At 45.2% G+C, this 20,392-nt stretch overlaps 1 protein-coding gene across 1 annotated transcript in view; it reads right to left on the bottom strand.

Moving 5' to 3' along the window:
* Positions 1-939: 939 nt before the first annotated feature.
* The window catches only part of CPN1 (carboxypeptidase N subunit 1), a 91,281-nt gene continuing 71,828 nt past the window's right edge, over positions 940-20,392 (bottom strand). The window contains exons 6-9 of the mRNA XM_083149541.1: positions 18,322-18,461; positions 12,486-12,585; positions 4,816-4,934; positions 940-3,342 (exon numbers count right to left, since the gene is read on the bottom strand). Coding sequence (XP_083005667.1) covers positions 3,160-3,342; positions 4,816-4,934; positions 12,486-12,585; positions 18,322-18,461 — 542 coding nt within the window. The 3' untranslated portion in view covers positions 940-3,159. The remainder of the gene's footprint in view (positions 3,343-4,815; positions 4,935-12,485; positions 12,586-18,321; positions 18,462-20,392) is intronic.

The raw sequence follows: 20,392 nt of genomic DNA, 5'->3' as shown, positions 1-20,392 counted from the left end.
GATACCTCCCAACTGTCCTTATTTTCACGGGGCCATCCCCTTTGGCTGTGTCCCAGGATTGGGCAGTTGGGAGACTTCTGTGTGTCCAAATATTTTTATCGTCTCAAAGAACATCAAAGGGACTTTGGGAATGTGGTCAACGTGATGTCATGATGTCAAGCGGTAGTCACGCAATGCTCCTCTTGGAACATTTTGGATGGCCAGGATATATCTACAGGATTCCTTGGGACCTGCTGGGCAGGCGCCTAGGTTGCCTTGTGGAAAAGCCACCTCTACTTAGTGGGGATTTCAATTTGCTCAGCTGTGACATCATTGACAGCAGTTCCTGCAATCGGCATATGGGACGGTTGGTGGCTCAATAATACAGGTATGCATCGGCTGACCTGATATGTCTGTTAACTATATCATACACAAGCATATAGGATGTACACAGCCTCCGATGAGCTACCAATAGTTTTCAATGCTCGGACAAACAATAAATTGTTCAAATGTGTACCCACAAGGCTGGCCAATCTGTGGTGACGCAGCAGCAATGAGAATCGCGTCCATCCAACAATCGCCACAATTTTTGGGGGCAAATGGAAGGTCCCGATATCTGTGCTACACACTGTACAGTATTTTTGAAAAATCGGACAATTTCCCGGTATGTTTGCATATGTCCGCCCACAAGGGGAAAGATGTAGTCACAGTAATATGGGTGGATTATTGAGAATGCCCACACACACTGCACGATACTGGAGCCTTTAGGCCGATATCTACTGGCATGTCTGGCTGATCCGATAATCGCCAGAGAACGTTTTTGGCCATTATTGCACTGTTTTTGTCTCCGTCATGCCAACGCACTACACAATAAAACAGGGAGATCATTTCTGGCAAATCGACTGATGAAATGTATCGCATGTACCTAGCTTTACATTGAAAATAACAGACAAAAAAGGGTAAATAAACAATATATACTTTTATTTGTACATTTAAGGAATGTTTTATGAACTGCATACAAACATGAAATCGAGATTTATACTCTCCATGATGAGGATGTAAGTCCAGAGCCTTCATAACAGCATTGTAAACTCTGGGCAAAGCAATGCATGCTCATTCATGAGAACCAATAAAAAACAGTGAATAGTGTCTGTCAGCACTCTGATTGGTGAAGAGCTTCAGCCATTCACCAATCGGCATGCTGATAACCATCCACTGTCTGGCTGCATCCTGGGAAGCAGGAAGAGTAGTCTGACACTCTTATTGTATGAGCACCATTTGCCCCTGCTCAAAGTTGTTGGGCCATGGCAGATGACCCTGTGCAGGTCTATTTATGTTAATGAATTAATTAATTGTATGTAAATAGCTTATTCATTTTAATCTTCCATTTATTCTAGAGATGTGCAGATCCGGATTTACCCAGATATCAAAAATGGATCTTATTGGCTATCTGGCTGTCACATGTTTTGGAGCCAAAACATGTGACAGCCAGATAGCCAATAAGATCCCTTTTTGGGATCCGGGTAAATCCGGATCTGCACATCTCTCATTTTTAATGTAGCTGTTCACCACATGTACAAACTCCATTAAAATGAACTGGTCATTGACAAGAATGCAACTTCCTAGCTGCCTTCCAAGCCTTCACCTTCCAAGCCTTCATTTGTTCTTGTTCTACCTGAAAAAACCCCATTGAAATGAATAGACCATCAATAAGAATGGAACGCCCAGGCATCATTCCAATTCCCAGTGTGTTCTCATAGAGCTGTGCGCTACATGTAGAAACACCACTGAGAGAACAAATTTGTTATTGTCTAGAACAGAGCTCAACAGTTTTGGATTCAATTGTTCTCCGTTGTATGTAATACATGTGGGGAGTCTCTGGGACTCCCCTAAGGGATGGCCAATACAGCTAGAATTAAACACTGATTGTGACTGCAGTTAAAGGGATTCCAGGCCCATTCAGTGCAGCTGGTGTGTTGGGTTTTAGTCTTCCTTTGGATTACAAACAAAGAATATTTTCTTGGGGATTACTAGTTAAATATTCCATTTGATTGCAATTAAAGATTCCCTGTGGATTATAAAGAGATCAAATGCAATCCAATTATAAACAGGTATTTTTCTAACTAAATGGGTGAATATTTGTTGTTTTTCTATTAATTTTATTTACAAATGGGTGTGTTTTAATTTATAATCCATATATTAGTTGTTTGATGGGAAGTATTTTTAGGGCTTTCGAAATGAGTCATACAGTTGAAACTAAAGGGTCCCAATATCGTTCATTACCCCGTTACCGCTCTCTTTCCACCATACAGACTACATGGTTGTACTAACCACACTCTATATACCCATTCAATAGCCATGTGGAAACCCCACTGAAATGAATGGACTATTGCAGTGAATGTCAATACTGTCCTGGACATATTTGCAAATCTTCTGTATTAATAGCAACTAAATTGCTGCTTTCCAAGCACTGAAACACTGCCCCGCTGAATTGGTATGGTGCCGAATTAGCATGTGCAAATACATGTGCAGACCCCTCAATATCGGAACGGGGCGGAATTCTGAATGGTGTTGAATCAGGGCCTAAATGAGAACCACTCGAAGGTGAAACTAAGCAGAAATGTCCTGTTATTTCGTGACTTACTATTATTTGTGTCCTTCAACTTCTGTGATATCTGGCATAAAATATATACGCGGTGTAATAATTTCTCACTTTATGTAACAGATTTTGGAAACTATTGCATTAAACCTATTATTTTTTATATTTCTGATTTAAATACACAACATATTACAACATACTTACTTTAACCCTTTGAGTGCCAACATCTCTGTGGGAGATTTGCAAAATATCGGCTAAAAATGCCAGCGTCGCTCACATTTGTTATATAAATTCAAATAAAAAATGCTGTGTAAAAAAAAGAGTATATTTCCTATAGAAGGTAAACATTACACAGGTCATTATGATGGATACACATGTTTGCTTGGCAATTTTCACACCAATTTTGAAAAAATAACTTGCCGGTCAAAGGGTTACCATTGCGTGATAATATATCGTTTTCTCTTTCTTACATATTAATTGTATCTACTGGCTCTTTAAGTCCTTTCGCGTTATGGAATTATAACGTGTCCCATGATTAGGGTGACAACCTTGTAACCCACAGTAATGACCGCCTGACGCCTTCATCTCCCCTTCCTTCTCCTGTCTGCCGCTCTTGGAACCACCTTCTTTATATGGTTCTTGGAGTTCAGGTTTCTGGAAGAAGACTTTTCCCTCGAACCCGATGAAGATTTCTCTTTTGACCCCACTGATAATTTTTCCTTGGAATTTGATGGCATTTTTTCTTTTTTCAACTCAAAATTTAGCTGCAGCACAAAAGCAAAACAAGACACAAAAAAAGATGTATAAACATAATATATTTGCCTTAGCACAAAACTCATAAATACATAAATAGGTTTCTGCTTTCTGTGACCATTTTATCCCGCAGTCACTACTGTAATGGACACTGGATTCTGTCTGTCATTGCATCCTAGAAAAGGATAGATTGAATTTTATTGGTTGCTATGGGCAACATCACCTCTTTTCATTTTTAGAAGCTTTAGTAAAGGTGCCCATACACTAGTAAGATTTATCTTCAGATCTGGCTGGTTGGAATAAACACATGGTTATGGATGAGTGACAGTTTGTCAGTTTTCCAGCATTTCCAAGCAAGTGGTCAACTGTCATTTGCTCTCATCCATAACCAGGTTTTTGTTCCAACCAGCCAGATCTGAAGATAAATCTGCGTGTGTATGGCCACCTTTAGTTTACCCAAAGAAGGTGGGGTGGCTAAAAAACCCCACAGAGAAATTGCTTCCGATAGGTGCATCATAGAGATGTTGCCAAAAGTGGTCTTTATACAGTAGGTCAGGTGCACATGTTGGTGGTGGCACTAATGGTGCATCTAAAGACACACCAAGTAATTAATTCAGTATCCATGGATGCTGGGAGTTGCCAACTCATTCCAATTGTACAGCTTATGGTCATCATAGGCAAGGTCAACAGACAAAAGGTTGTCATGAGTTTTTAATGATTTTATTTACAAAAAGGTGGTTTTTCATACTTCAATATGCCAGTGGGCATAGGGTGCCCGAAGCGAAGGGACCTGGTACATATATACAGTGTCCATGTCGACGTACGATGACATAGACAACAAAAATCATAAAGAACTCATGTCGATATTTCAACTGTCGACATTGCTTATGTCATCCATAAGCTTGTGTCAACCTTCTGGCAGTGTCGACTTAAAGGTATGCTGACCCTTTTTTGGTGTCGACATAGACATTGTCTATCATCTATACCCTAAACGCTGAGCTGCCACTTCCCACACACAGGTATTGGCATAACACACGTACAAAGTTGCATATTAAACACAACGGAGTCAGTGGGAGAAAAGGCCAAAGACCATGGGGGGAATTCAATCCCGACAGGGGAAATAGAGGCGGCCGCCTATTCAATGCTGTCATTCCCAACAGTATTGAAGAGGCAGATCGACAGAATGGGCCTGACTTTAAAGTAGTCAGCCCCGGTTTGTCGATTTCGGCCATGAATTGTCACGATCGCTGCCGAACCTCGACAATTCACGGCCGTTTACGCAGATATGCCCCCTTTTTGGCGATCGGCAGGCGGGACATTGAATCAGATCTGGCGATCTGCAGTCGAACAAGACAAAAATGGGCCAGGGTTGAAGGCTATCGGCCTTTTTACATTTGTTTGTGACATGATCCCCAAATGTACAGCTTTTGTTGAACTACATTCCCCAGCATGCTTATCCCCAGCTTACACCTATGAAATCTTACCACTGTGGCTGAGTCTGGGCCAACAATTACTGTCGATGTCTTTGGATAATAACCATTTGCAGATGCGGTTACAACGTACGTATCCGGTAATAATAAGCGGAAATAATCTCCTCCTTCACCTACAGGAAAACATAAGAATGACTCTGGTGAAATGTATTATACAGCGTTTGCTGCGGTAAGGAACAAACAGGTTATTTGTACGTACTGTAAAATCCATGTCCCATAATGCATCTGGGGGACACGGCTACGCTGGGCATAGAGGCACTTGGAGCTACACTTGGAGCTGGCACTGAACTAGTAACTAGTAAAATAAAGGCTGTTCCTCTCCATACCCCCTTCACCATCATTGCAGCTCAGTTTATTAACTTACAAAGCCCGGAGAAAGACAACAGACACTGCGATTGTACAATAGAAAATGCAATGCATCCTGGGACCCGCCGCAATGCACCCCTGGGAAAGGGTGCAGAAAGCCCAGAATAGATTCCTCTTTCTATCTGCGCCGGTCCCAATAGATTCCCATCGCCTGTCAAGGGGAAAGGAAGCGAGGAGCAGCCCAAACCCTTCAAAAACCGGTACAATCGGTACACTTTGATTTAGTCGGTACAGACTGTTAAAAAACGATACTGTACCGGCTAAATTGGTACAGTTGGAGGGTATGCCATCCTGGGTAACCTTAGGGTACCCCGGAACCATTCAACTTGTAAGAAGAGACAGCAAGGATGGAGGTATATGCCTGCCAGATATTTGTAGTGAGCAACTGGGCTTACTGACTGTCTATATGCTGGTCAATATAATGATATAAAAACTGAGCAAATCAGGTATGCGTCAACGCTGTACTTGTATAACACAACACGTATATATATATGTCATCAAATTTCCATTTAATAAAATACAGTTAACATTTAGAATACGTGGCCACCTAGTAATAGAATAACATGCACAATATAGTCACAATAAAATCTATAATTCGGCTATTAAATTATTGTGCTTAAACCTTAACACCAATACTAAGCTAGATGATCAACTAAGATAAACACAAGCACAGCACTGCAAAAGGTTAAAGGTCATTAGTATTTATTTAATTGGTATGACCCTATTTGTAAAAGGGGTGGCGGTGAAGGCACTATGAATAACCAGCTCCAGTCAACAGATGTTAATATTTGTGACAACTGAAACACCCTCAACTGTAAAATGATGGCGACTTAAACGCCCCAACTATAACGTGGTGGTGATTAAAGGCCCCATCTGGCTAAAGGCATAACCTTCGCTGAGAAGGTCACACCACCCTCTACTATGGCAGAAGTGCCCATTGTCCTCCGCAGAACTCACCAGCCATAAGGGTAAATACCTCACAGCGACCACTTATGCCTCAAGGTGACCGCTGGTCGAAGTGCCTTTACGCCAATAATATCTGATTATTATATTAGTTTGAATGGGAATATTTCCTGTATTTAGCCCCTGGTATAAAAGTTTTTAGATGCTGGTTAACCCTGCTTGTGAGCACTGTATATAACAACGAGGCCCACTACTCAACGGATGGCCAGGGATTTGCACGTGTAGAGGCTTTGCAGACCAGGAGGGACTGTTCTACTGAAAATCTATCACAAGCACACAATCTAGATGAGAAGATTTGCAGGACTTAGATGCCATCTCTGACACAGGTCTGGCAATGGGCAGCAGTGATGCCACCTTCTACATCTCCACTGTTTCCAGCAACTCAAACTGAGCCAAGGCTAAATTTAAATTCCCACGAGGAACTGGCAAGACATACGGCGGTTAGATGAGAACCGCCTCCTGGATAAAGCTCTAAACCTCAGGAATTGAGACCAATTTCCATTGAAATAAAAGTGAATGGATAATAGTCAACGCCCTGATCAAACTCAAACTGCAAGAAGAGGAGGCGCTATAAAAAAGCAGAGCAGGGAAGGGAGAACTCCCCCGACTCATACCAAGCAATGTAGTGGGTCTTCCAAAAGTATTTTCTTAAAGAAAGATGCCAGCCTGGTCACATCATTGCCTGAAGATCTGCATAACCTGTTCTTGTGGGGCAGTCAGGAGCAATGAGAATCAAGTCAGCCCCTTCTCTCTTTATCCTATTGAGCTCTGGCATCAGAATGAAGATCATGGGAAACAAGTTACATAGGGCCTTATTCTAGTTCACTCTTTCTGACAAAATCCTTCTTAGATGGACAAAACCATGTGCACTGCAGGGGGGCAGATGTAAAATGTGCAGAGAGAGAATTAGATTTGGGTGAGTTACTGTATTTTGTTTCTGTGAAGGGTAAATACTGGCTGCTTTATTTTTACACTGCCATATAGATCTCACTTTGAAGTAAAACCCCACCCAAATCTAATTCTCTCTGCACAAGTAACATCTGCCCCACCTGCAGTGCACATGGTTTTGTCCATCTAAGAAGGATTTTGTCAGAAAGAGTGAACTAGAATAAGGCCCATAGTTACATAGTAGGTGAGGCTGAATAAAGACTTGCGTCCATCTAGTTCAACCTATGTTTATATTAGCTAATCCCTTGTTGTATAGTATGTTCTGATATTTTAAAGACAGATTGTTACTTATTCGTACCCGTGGATGTTTTTAACCAATAAATGTTTATCCAACCTTATATTAAACGTATTTATAGTGTCTGCCGACACCACTTCTTCAGGAAGAGAGTTCCAAAGTTTGACTGCTCTGACTGTAAAGAATTTTTTTCTTCTAGATGAACAAAATATTTTTTCTTCTAATCTAAACTCGTGCCCTCGCATCCTAGATTCCTGTCTAGCAGAAAAAAGGGCGCTTGACCCAGATGAAAGAACCACCTGGCCATCATGGTAACAGCTAGGAATGCTTGAGGATCCCTGGTTCCTACACTGTAGCTGAGTGCCTTTTACTCTAGTGAGATTTCTCTCTAGTCTACTCCAGCATTCCAAAGGTCTACTGATGGGATGGTCGCTCCCTGACAGGAAAGTCTCTATACCCAGAGTAGCAGTGCCCCCCAAAGAGGATGCTCCAACTGCGCAGCCTATATACCCAGAGTAGCAGTGCCCAACAAAGATGATGCTCCAACTGTGCAGCCTCTATACCCAGAGTAGCAGTGTCCGTCCCCCCCAAAGAGTATGCTCCAACTGTGCAGCCCCTATACCCAGAGTAGCAATGCCCCCCAAAGCAGATGCTCCAACTGTACAGCCTCTATACCCAGAGTAGCAATGCTCTCCAAAGCAGATGCTCCAACTGCGCAGCCTCTATACACAGAGTAGCAATGCCCCCCAAAGCAGATGCTCCAACTGTACAGCCTCTATACCTAGAGTAGCAATGCCCCCCAAAGAGGATGCTCCAACTGTACAGCCTCTATACCCAGAGTAGCAATGCCCCCCAAAGCAGATGCTCCAACTGTACAGCCTCTATACCTAGAGTAGCAATGCCCCCCAAAGAGGATGCTCCAACTGTACAGCCTCTATACCCAGAGTAGCAATGCTCTCCAAAGCAGATTCTCCAACTGCGCAGCCTCTATACCCAGAGTAGCAATGCCCCCCAAAGCAGATGCTCCAACTGTACAGCCTCTATACCCAGAGTAGCAATGCCCCCCAAAGAGGATGCTCCAACTGTACAGCCTCTATACCCAGAGTAGCAATGCCCCCCAAAGAGGATGCTCCAACTGTACAGCCTCTATACCCAGAGTAGCAATGCCCCCCAAAGCAGATGCTCCAACTGTACAGCCTCTATACCCAGAGTAGCAATGCTCCCCAAAACAGATGCTCCAACTGTACAGCCTCTATACCCAGAGTAGCAATGCCCCCCCAAAGCAGATGCTCCAACTGTACAGCCTCTATACCCAGAGTAGCAATGCCCCCCAAAGAGGATGCTCCAACTGTGCAGCCTCTATACCCAGAGTAGCAGTGTCCCCCCCCAAAGCTGAGGCTCCAATTGTGCAGCCTCTATACCCAGAGTAGCAATGCCCCCCAAAGAGGATGCTCCAACTGTGCAGCCTCTATACCCAGAGTAGCAGTGCCCCTCAAAGCAGATGCTCCAACTGTGCTGCCTCTATAGACAGAGTAGTAGTGCCCACCAAAGAGGATGCTCCAACTGTGCTGCCTCTATACCCAGAGTAGTAGTACCCACCAAAACGGATGCTTCAACTGTGCAGCCTCTATACCCAGAGTAGCAGTGCCCCTCAAAGCAGATGCTCCAACTGTGCTGCCTCTATAGACAGAGTAGTAGTGCCCACCAAAGAGGATGCTCCAACTGTGCTGCCTCTATACCCAGAGTAGTAGTACCCACCAAAACGGATGCTTCAACTGTGCAGCCTCTATACCCAGAGTAGCAATGCCCCCCAAAGAGGATGCTCCAACTGTGCAGTCTCTATACCCAGAGTAGCAGTGCCCCTCAAAGCAGATGCTCCAACTGTGCTGCCTCTATAGACAGAGTAGTAGTGCCCACCAAAGAGGATGCTCCAACTGTGCTGCCTCTATACCCAGAGTAGTAGTACCCACCAAAACGGATGCTTCAACTGTGCAGCCTCTATACCCAGAGTAGTAGTGCCCACCAAAGCGGATGCTTCAGCTATGCAGCCTCTATAGACAGAGTAAGAGTGCCCACCAAAGAGGATGCTCCAACTGTGCTGCCTCTATACCCAGAGTAGTAGTGCCCACCAAAGCGGATGCTTCAACTGTGCAGCCTCTATAGACAGAGTAGCAATGCCCCCCAAAGCGGATGCTCCAACTGTGCAGCCTCTATACCCAGAGTAGCAATGCCCCCCAAAGAGGATGCTCCAACTGTGCAGCCTCTATACCCAGAGTAGTAGTGCCCACCAAAGCAGATGCTCCAACTGTGCAGCCTCTATACCCAGAGTAGCAGTGCCCCCAAAGAGGATGCTCCAACTGTGTTGCCTCTATACCCAGAGTAGCAGTGCCCCCCAAAGAGGATGCTCCAACTGTGCAGCCTCTATACCCAGAGTATCAGTGCCCACCAAAGAGGATGCTCCAACTGTGCAGCCTCTATACCCAGAGTAGCAGTGCCCCCCAAAGAGGATGCTCCAACTGTGCAGCCCCTATACCCAGAGTAGCAGTGCCCACCAAAGCTGATGCTCCAATTGTGCAGCCTCTATACCCAGAGTAGCAGTGCCCCTCAAAACAGATGCTCCAACTGTGCAGCCTCTATACCCAGAGTAGTAGTGCCCACCAAAACAGATGCTTCAACTGTGCAGCCTCTATACCCAGAGTAGTAGTACCCACCAAAACGGATGCTTCAACTGTGCAGCCTCTATACCCAGAGTAGCAATGCCCCCCAAAGAGGATGCCCCAACTGTGCAGCCTCTATACCCAGAGTAGCAGTGCCCCTCAAAACAGATGCTCCAACTGTGCAGCCTCTATACCCAGAGTAGTAGTGCCCACCAAAACGGATGCTTCAACTGTGCAGCCTCTATACCCAGAGTAGTAGTACCAACCAAAACGGATGCTTCAACTGTGCAGCCTCTATACCCAGAGTAGCAGTACCCACCAAAGAGGATGCTCCAACTGTGCTGCCTCTATACCCAGAGTAGTAGTACCCACCAAAACGGATGGTTCAACTGTGCAGCCTCTATACCCAGAGTAGTAGTGCCCACCAAATAGGATGCTTCAACTGTGCTGCCTCTATATCCAGAGTAGTAGTACCCACCAAAGCGGATGCTTCAACTGTGCAGCCTCTATAGACAGAGTAGTAGTGCCCACCACAGTGGATGCTCCAACTGTGCAGCCTCTATACCAGGCATGTCCAACGTTGGCCCTCCAGATGTTATGAAACTACACATCCCAGCATGCTTTGCCACTGTTTTGCTATTAGAGAATGCTAAAACTATTGCAAAGCATGCTGGGATGTGTAGTTTCACAATATCTGGAGGGCCAAAGTTGGACATGCCTGCTCTATACCCAGAGTAGCAGTGTCCCCCCCCAAAGCTGATGCTCCAATTGTGCAGCCTCTATACCCAGAGTAGCAATGCCCCCCAAAGAGGATGCTCCAACTGTGCAGCCTCTATACCCAGAGTAGCAGTGCCCCTCAAAGCAGATGCTCCAACTGTGCAGCCTCTATACCCAGATTAGCAATGCCCCCCAAAGAGGATGCTCCACCTGTGCAGCCTCTATACCCAGAGTAGCAGTGCCCCTCAAAGCAGATGCTCCAACTGTGCTGCCTCTATAGACAGAGTAGTATTGCCCACCAAAGAGGATGCTCCAACTGTGCTGCCTCTATACCCAGAGTAGTAGTATCCACCAAAACGGATGCTTCAACTGTGCAGCCTCTATACCCAGAGTAGTAGTGCCCACCAAAGCGGATGCTTCAACTGTGCAGCCTCTATAGACAGAGTAGCAGTGCCCCCCAAAGAGGATGCTCCAACTGTGCAGCCTCTATACCCAGAGTAGTAGTGCCCACCAAAGCAGATGATCCAACTGTGCAGCCTCTATAGACAGAGTAGTAGTACCCACCAAAGCGGATGCTCCAACTGTGCAGCCCCTATACCCAGAGTAGTAGTACCCACCAAAGCGGATGCTTCAACTGTGCAGCCTCTATACCCAGAGTAGCAGTGCCCACCAAAGCGGATGCTCCAACTGTGCAGCCTCTATACCCAGAGTAGCAGTGCCCCTCAAAGCAGATGCTCCAACAGTGCTGCCTCTATACCCAGAGTAGTAGTACCCACCAAAGCGGATGCTTCAACTGTGCAGCCTCTATAGACAGAGTAGCAGTGCCCCCCAAAGCGGATGCTCCAACTGTGCAGCCTCTATACCCAGAGTAGTAGTGCCCCCAAAGAGGATGCTCCAACTGTGCAGCCTCTATACCCAGAGTAGTAGTGCCCCCAAAGAGGATGCTCCAACTGTGCAGCCTCTATACCCAGAGTAGTAGTGCCCACCAAAGCAGATGATCCAACTGTGCAGCCTCTATAGACAGAGTAGTAGTACCCACCAAAGAGGATGCTCCAACTGTGCTGCCTCTATACCCAGAGTAGTAGTACCCACCAAAGCGGATGCTTCAACTGTGCAGCCTCTATAGACAGAGTAGTAGTGCCCACCATAGTGGATGCTCCAACTGTGCAGCCTCTATACCAGGCATGTCGAACGTTGGCCCTCCAGATGTTGTGAAACTACACATCCCAGCATGCTTTGCCACAGTTTTGCTATTAGAGAATGCTAAAACTATTGCAAAGCATGCTGGGATGTGTAGTTTCACAACATCTGGAGGGCCAACTTTGGACATGTCTGCTCTATACCCAGAGTAGCAGTGCCCCACCAAAGAGGATGCTCCAACTGTGCCGCCTCTATACCCAGAGTAGCAGTGCCCCCAAAGAGGATGCTCCAACTGTGCAGCCTCTATACCCAGAGTAGCAGTGCCCCCCAAAGAGGATGCTCCAACTGTGCAGCCCCTATACCCAGAGTAGCAATGCCCCCCAAAGAGGATACTCCAACTGTGCAGCCCCTATACCCAGAGTAGCAGTGCCCCCCAAAGCTGATGCTCCAATTGTGCAGCCTCTATACCCAGAGTAGCAGTGCCCCCCAAAGAGGATGCTCCAACTGTGCAGCCCCTATTCCCAGAGTAGCAGTGCCCCCCAAAGCGGATGCTCCAACTGTGCAGCCTCTATACCCAGAGTAGCAGTGCCACCCAAAGAGGATGTTAGGAAAAGACAATTGTTTGAGAATAAACTTACCAGACATAATGTTATGACTAATGCCGGAAACTGAGATCATGGCATCGGCTATGCCATTATTATTTTCATCGGTCACCATTCCTTTAATACCTTTGTGAACCTTGACAGAAGAGAAACAAGAAATAATTGAACTCTTAATTGTTGCCAGACATTGTTCCTAGGGTCACTGTAACTTTACACTATGCATACAACCAGAGTAGCACATAGGGTTCTAGACTGTACCTTCTGTGCCCAGAGGTGCCCATCAATCTCAGGATTGTCACAAAACCTGCTTAGCTCTGCTTAGAATGAATGCTACAAAACCTGGGTGCAACTGTTTAAGATTTTTTAACTATGGTGGGACAACGATCCTTAACTATGGGTGCAGCAATAACTGGAGCAGATTGCACGGTGCACAGCCACCACTTCCTGGAGTTGTTGACATGCACAGTAGACTCTTCTCATAGTGCCAGAGTCTACTCAGAGAACGCAACAGTGAGAGAGATATTACACAAAGTTTCAACAACGAAAAAGCCTAAAGGCTCAAACATAATAACCTATATGCTCGATAAACTATATCGGGGGATGCCCACAGATGGCTTTGCCCAGAGTGTCATGGCCACAGTCACTCGCTGTCAGGAGACAATCTAAGGAGCTGGACCTTATTATATGCCTTAGGGAGGCAGAGGTGGCCATACTTGCGTTGGACCTGCCACAAGCTCACACCTCTGCAGGAGACCGGATGGGGGCTGAGAGCGCTGCAGGTTTTAGAAGTCAGTGATTTATTTATTTTTAATTTCTATATCTCATCCTAAATACCAAAATGTACCCCTGCAAAGCATGGGTAGGTTACAAGTACATACACTTCCGCTCAAAGGTTTGAGGTCTCCCAGACAATTTCGGGAAAACAGACTTTTATTTATCAAATGAGTTGCAAAATTAATAGAGCATATAGGCCCTTATTCTGGTTCACCCGCAAAGGCAAATTCCTTCTCAAATGGACAAACCCATGTGCACTGCAGAGGGGGGCAGATACTTGTGCAGAGAGAATTAGATTTGAGTTGGGTTTGTACTGCAAACTGATAGCTATATTGCAGTGTAAAAACAAAACAGCCAGTATTTACCCTGCACAGAAACAAAACAACTCACCCAAATCTAAATCTCTCTGCACATGTTACATCTGCCCCCCCCCCCCCCCCGGATGATGGTCAATTTGTCAAATGGACAAATTATTTTGTCCATTTGAGAAGGAATTTGCCTATGCAAGTGAACCAGAATAAACCCCATAGTGAAGACATTGGCAAGGTTAGAAATAATGATTTTTATTTGAAATAATAATTTTGCCCTTTAAACTGCATTTGTCATAAAATGCTCCTTTTGCAGGAATTACAGCATTGCAGACCTTTGACATTCTAGTTGTTAAATTGTTGAGGTAATCTGAAGAAATGTCACCCACCGCTTCCTGAAGCCCCTCCCACAAGTTGGATTTGCTTGGGCACTTCTTGCATACCATACAGTCCAGCTGCTCCCACAGCAGCTCAATGGGGTGAGATCTGGTGACTGCGCCGGCCACTCCATTACAGACAGAATACCAGCTGCCTGCTTCCTCCCTAAATAGTTCTTACATTTACCTGTTGGAGGTGGAAATTGGCTCCAATCAAGCACTGTCCACAGGGTATGGCATGGGGTGGTAAAATCCAGTGACCGCCTTCCTTATTCAAAATCCCTTTTAATGTACCTTGCACAAATCTCCCACCTTACCAGAACCAAAACAGCTCCAGACCATCGCATTACCTCCACCATGACCATGCTTCAGAATATTTTCCCTTGTTCTGCGTCTCACAAATGTGTGTGATCCACCTCAAACTTCGATTCATCTATCCATAACACTTTTTTCCAATCTTCCTCTATCCAATGTCTGTGTTATCTTGCCCATATTAATAATTTCCTTCTATTGGCCAGTCTCAGATACAGTATGGCTTTTTATTTGCCACTCTGCCCAGAAAGCCAGCATCCCAGAGTTGCCTCTTCAATGTAGATGTTGACACTGACGTTCTGCGGTACCATTTAATGAAGCTGCCAGTTGAGGACCTGTGAAGCATCTATTTCTCTAGAGACTCTAATGTACTTGTCTTCTTGCTCAGTTTTACACCGGGCCTCCCACTTTTATTTCTACTCCGGTTAGAGCCTGTTTGTGCTGTTCTCCGAAAGGAGTAGTAAACACAGTTGTAGGAAATGCTCAGTTTCTTGACAATTTCTCACGTGGGAAAGCCTTCATTTCAAATAGAATAGACTGTCAAGTTTCACATGAAAGTTCTCATTTTCATAAAAGTTTCATATTTTTTGGAGTGACAATCTGTGGCGCATGAAGTAGAAAAGCTGAAGTATTGATACTCGCTCACATAATACACAGCACAAAGCAGCAACCACTGTACAACTATAAAGTACAAATAATGCCAATGACAGCGGCAGTTTACAACTACGCCAGCTGCGGCTCCTTGTTGGATGAAGACACAGTTACATGTCAGCAAGGGGGAATTATGGTTATGGCCTAATAAACCTATGAGGAGAGGAGGAGTGGATTTGACTGGGGGCTTACATACACAGGGAATGCTTCTTTAGAACCCAGCCCCATAGAGGCGCAGGGTAAACGACTTTCAAATCAAAGTGTCACCGTAAGTCCTGCACATACATCAAGCAATGCCTCACAAGTGCACTGTGTGTTACATGCCTCTGGTTGTTGCTTGGTAAGAAGAACATAGACACAATTATTCTTCTAACTAGGTGTATGACCGGTAAAGTTTGTACAGTTATAGGTCCTATAAAACAAAATGCAGGACTGAGCCCAGTCTGTTCTGTGTTTGCCGGCCAGATTCATACAAACTGTAGAGTTGGACGGCCAACAAAGTGTGTAGTGTGTGCAGTTAGTGTAGCCATGAGCAGGTAGGAGGCACCGTGTGTACTCTCCGTGTTACCTCTTCCTCTATCAAGTTCCTCTCCTATTTCACTTGTGTTTTACTTCTGCATCCTCAGAGGTCTGTTGGTGACAGCAGCTCAATTACAGGATCCTCATTACTACGAGGAATCTCTGGGGTTTTATTGGATCGGATATTTGTCAGATACGGCAAATGTATGAAACATAATCTCAGTACCTGTGTCAGGACACTAGAACCGATGTTTCCAAATAATGCCTCAGTGATCCCACCAGTTCCCAGGTTATTAGTCAGGGCTGTAACTAGGGGGCGTGCAAACGGTGTCACTGTCCTGGGATCCCAGGCACCTTCCTTGGCCAACCAGAGCATCCATAGGACACAGCTGACCCTACAGATTTCAGAGCTACCCGGAGTAACTTTAGGACAATCCAAGCATTCTTCTACTGCTGGTCACAGCATCCCACCTCCTCAACATGACATCGTGAAGTTCCAAGATCGTGAGCGGTGCTGGAGCAGATGTATTTTAGCCCTGCTACAGCTCTGGCATTGGTTCTTGGTCTATACCTATGAGCTAGAGGCACGTGGTTGTGGTAAAATAATAATAGGATGTTGATATTTTTGCTGAGAAGACTACAGAAGTTCTGATTACTACAGAAGGGCCCAGCACATGTCAGGTTCTGGATTGCGGCCAAAAAGCAAATATCATTGAAAAGCACAACGACATTTTGCTTTTGTAAATGCAGCCATAGACAGGTCTCCTGGGAATTTTTTAAAATGTGACAGTTGGAGATACACAGTGCACCTGCTGTGTGACCTGGGATCCCTGACCTGTGGGGTTCTGAGGACCGAGTTTGAGAACCACTGATTTAATAGTTGCCATGTACAATAAGATGTTACGGCATTGAAAAACAATACTGTCCTGGAAATACCGCAAATTGGACCCACTCTAGCAAGTCTAGTGCAGCAACTTGATGTGGCATCAATTCCACAAGTGGACAGAAGACCTTTGGAGACATGACCCATGCCATCTGACTGGGTAGCCTAACACAGCTTGAGTGTGAATGGGTTTCTCTATCACGTCCAATAAACGATTGATTGGGTTCATGTCAGGCAAATGCGGTGGCTACATCATTCGTCTGAACTCTCCAGAATGTTCCTCAAACCATTATCCTGCTGGAATATTCCATCAATAGTCCATGAAGGGCTGCATATGGTCATCAAGCAATGTAGCAGTTATCAGTCAACGATGTGTTCATGCGGACCCAAGCCATGCTACACCATTATGGACCCAAGACCGGCCTGCACAGTGCCTTGTCCCAAAACAACTGGAACTGTGTCTCATAGGACCATACCACATGTTGCCAGTCCTCCAGGGTCCAATTAGCAACATCACAAGCCTATTTGAGGTGTTATCTCCAATTTCATAGCTCTCTGGTTGGTCTCGTACTCCCATATCCCATGGAAGTTGAAGAACGCTGCACCAACTTACTGGATATGCATCTGGAACCTCCATGAATTGAATGGGGTTGTGATTTTAGTAAGTGTCTCTTGTCTGCTACCATGAACAATTCTGGCCAGATGCCGCTGGTTACGATCAGTAAGCACCTGCGGTTGGTCATTCTGCTGGCAATGGCTCCCACAGGGTATTCCCAGTACACATGTGACACTGTAGATTGAGGATAGTTGAATGTCCCATCCATCGGGCATCCAACATTCAACATCCCCTTGCCCGTTCGAACTGTGATAATTCACGTTGCATTGTCCTAAGCAGCCTAGTAAGTTTTTAAACTTACTCACAAGATGTCAGCTTACAACGGATGCAGGTCTGGGCATTAAGGCGTCACAGTACCGACCATTACCTTTACATACTGCTATACTATGACTTTAGGCACCTTAGTATATTAGCATGTTATTGAAAATTAAGCACATAGGTATAAAAATAACATACTGTTCTCTTCATCCTAAAATATTATGATATCATGTAGTAATTTTATCGTCAATAAATAGATAACTTGGGCAGATGAATACTTTTTGGCAGATTTATATAAAGATCAATAACATGGAGGACCCAGCAGCTACCAGTAATACATAAGCCAGGAGGAAACTTAGGGCCCGAATATATGGATCATATATACTAAGCTGCTCGTAAGGAAACTGCGGTCATGCGCTCCTTGGCCACGCCCCCCTTTCCCCAAAGGGCACTGTAGTGGAATTACCACAAAGTCTCACACACATATGCAGGAAAAAAAAACACAACCGCTGCCACTGTTTACAACTATGCTCTGGTATGGGTCACTGGGTCCACCCATATTAGGGCGATATGTATTGAGTCGACCACAGAAGGTTGACTTGGCCTTGGTCGACACATGAAACAGGTGGACATGGCTAAGTTCGACAGGGTTAAAAGATCGACACAAGCTTTAGGTCGACAATGGCTAGATCGACGATCAAAAGGCTGACATGAGTTTTTCATGTTTTTTGTCCCAACTGTCGACATAGTCGACATGGACACCGTCAGAGTGTTCTTTGTCCCCTTGCATGGCTCGCATGGGCACGCTGTCTCACTACGCTCGGCACACAGTTCTATTCTCCCTCCATGCCCTAGAGGATGGTAGAGCATGAAATACCGCCTGTCGGCACATGACGGCTCACAAAAAAATGGGAAAAACTCATGTGGACCTTTTCACTGTCGACCTAGCCATTGTTGATCTTGTGGCGATCTTCCAACCCTGTTGACCTGGAGAGAGATAAAGTACCAAATAAAGTGCTCCTAGCTGTCATTTTTCAAGCACAACCTGCAAACTGACAGTTGGTTATTCTTCTCTCCCCCGCTTAGTCTTCTCTCACCAAGCTTTGACACACCTCCCCCTTATTCTGGTAAGATTCGGCATAACCAATTTCATTGTGAATAGTGACATTTGTACCTGTTCTATGAATGTGATGAGAGCCTCCCGGTTACCGTACCACTCTCTCTCCAGGTCTTCCTCGCGTGGAAACTTCAGGCAGCTCAGTTCCAGTGTAATTTCAAAACAGTTTTTATGTAGGTAGTTAAAGTCCTGCATTCCTGTTATGATCACATAAAAAGAATTAGAACTGGAACAGAGGTAAAAGTCAAAACGTTTTCCTTAGCTGGGAAACAAAAGTCACGCTGATCCCTTGGCTTAGGGAGCGGCCGCAACCTAGACATAGTGGAGGCTGGAGGCCGCCATGCTGTGGGTGGGCTAATGCTTAGCATACATATCCAATACCAACTAATTATACACCTGAGGCACGAGGCAGAAACTGGCACAAGTTCCTAGTATACACAATAGGAAGAATTCACTTCTGCGGTAAACTCTTGGTTTATAATATTTTGACATAAGGCACAGTTGCCTACCCTCCTGCATTCTGTAGGAGACTCCCTGACATAACAGCAATCTCCCTCATTAGTCTAGCAATCTCCCTCATTTCATCTAGCCCACATTACACTGTTACATCATAGTAGGTGCTACCTTCATCTCCCGGGTACACAATAGTGTTCCTGTATTTTTTTTTTTTATGTTTTATGCCCTGTACAGAAGGTTCAATTTGGTCTATTTTTCTATTCGATTTTGCTTATATAAGTAAACTTGATTTAAAATCGAATGGACATTGAACGGTTTTTGATCCCATTCGATGTCAATTCAATCCAATGCGCAGCCCCGTGGCATCAAAATCGAAAAGAAAAATAGACTGTGGAGGCAAGACTATATAGTACATATCTGTACTATGTACACATAGTACAGATCTGTACTGTGTACAGATATCTGTACTATATAGTCCAAATTGAATGTGCTTTGGTTGCTGTTCGATTTGATTGCGATTTGATCCCAATCGAATATGGATCGAATTGCAAGCAAAAATCGCACTGTGTGAACACCCCTTAACTTACACCCATCTTCTGCTCCTTCTGCACCTACAGCAGTGATTGCTAACCTTGACACTCCAGCTGTTGTTGAACTACACATCCCAGCATGCTCTGCTACAGTTTTGCTATTTGTCCATGCCAAAAATGATGTAGGGCATGCTGGGATGTGTAGTTCAACAACAGCTGGAGTGTCAAGTTTAGCCATTACTACAGTATAATGTGACACTAAGGGGGGTATTCAATATGGGATTCCAACTGTCGAAACGTCCTGACAGTCAGAATCCTGGGCCGTTTTCACACAGCTTGACAACAACTCAACAGCCGGTAGTCAATGTTCCGGCTATTGAGTGTCAGAAAGTGGGCGTGTCGGCGTAAACGGTTGCAGATTGTCAAAAAAATGGCCGTGAATTCCAATAGGATAGACGAGAGACGATATTTCTCCTGTCGGGAAATATCAGCACATACAGTACAGTATTGAATACCCCCCTAAAGCATGCCTAGTGGCCCCAGTCTTATATAATTAATACAGATTAATGGGTTAATTCTATATACGGGATACGGTCGTTTTATCGAATGACATTAGGTCGAATGTCATTTGGTCGACCCCACTAGGTCGAATGTGTAAAAAGGTCGACATGGGTTTATGTCGAACTTCCGACTATGTCGACTGCCATTAGGTCGACTAGGGTTAGGTCGAATTGCTCTTTTTGGGGTTTTTTTGGTGCCGACATGTGCCGACATGCCGTGGTTCATGCCCTACCATCCACTAGGGCGTGGAGGAGGCTATTAAAGCTGTGGCGAGCGAAGCGATCCACCGTGCCCGAAGCATTGCGAGCGAAGCGAGCGATGCGAGGGTCCGATTCACTATGTCAACAGTGTCCATGTCGACACTGTTGACATTTCGGCCAAAAAACAAACAAAAAGAGCAATTCGACCTAACCCCAGTCGACCTAATGGCAGTCGACATAGGCCCTTATTCTGGTTGGTGCGGTTAGAGCCGCACACGGGGCTCCGGCCGCACAAACCATTCCCCGCCCACCCTACGGATCGCCACGGCCGTCCGTACACGGACGGCTGGCGATCCGCATAAAAATGGTGGAGGCTACGCC

The sequence above is a fragment of the Crinia signifera genome, chromosome 6 (genome assembly GCF_055691185.1).
Source record: "Crinia signifera chromosome 6, ASM5569118v1, whole genome shotgun sequence".
NCBI lineage: Eukaryota > Metazoa > Chordata > Amphibia > Anura > Myobatrachidae > Crinia > Crinia signifera.
This window is presented reverse-complemented; position numbering and strand designations above follow the sequence as displayed.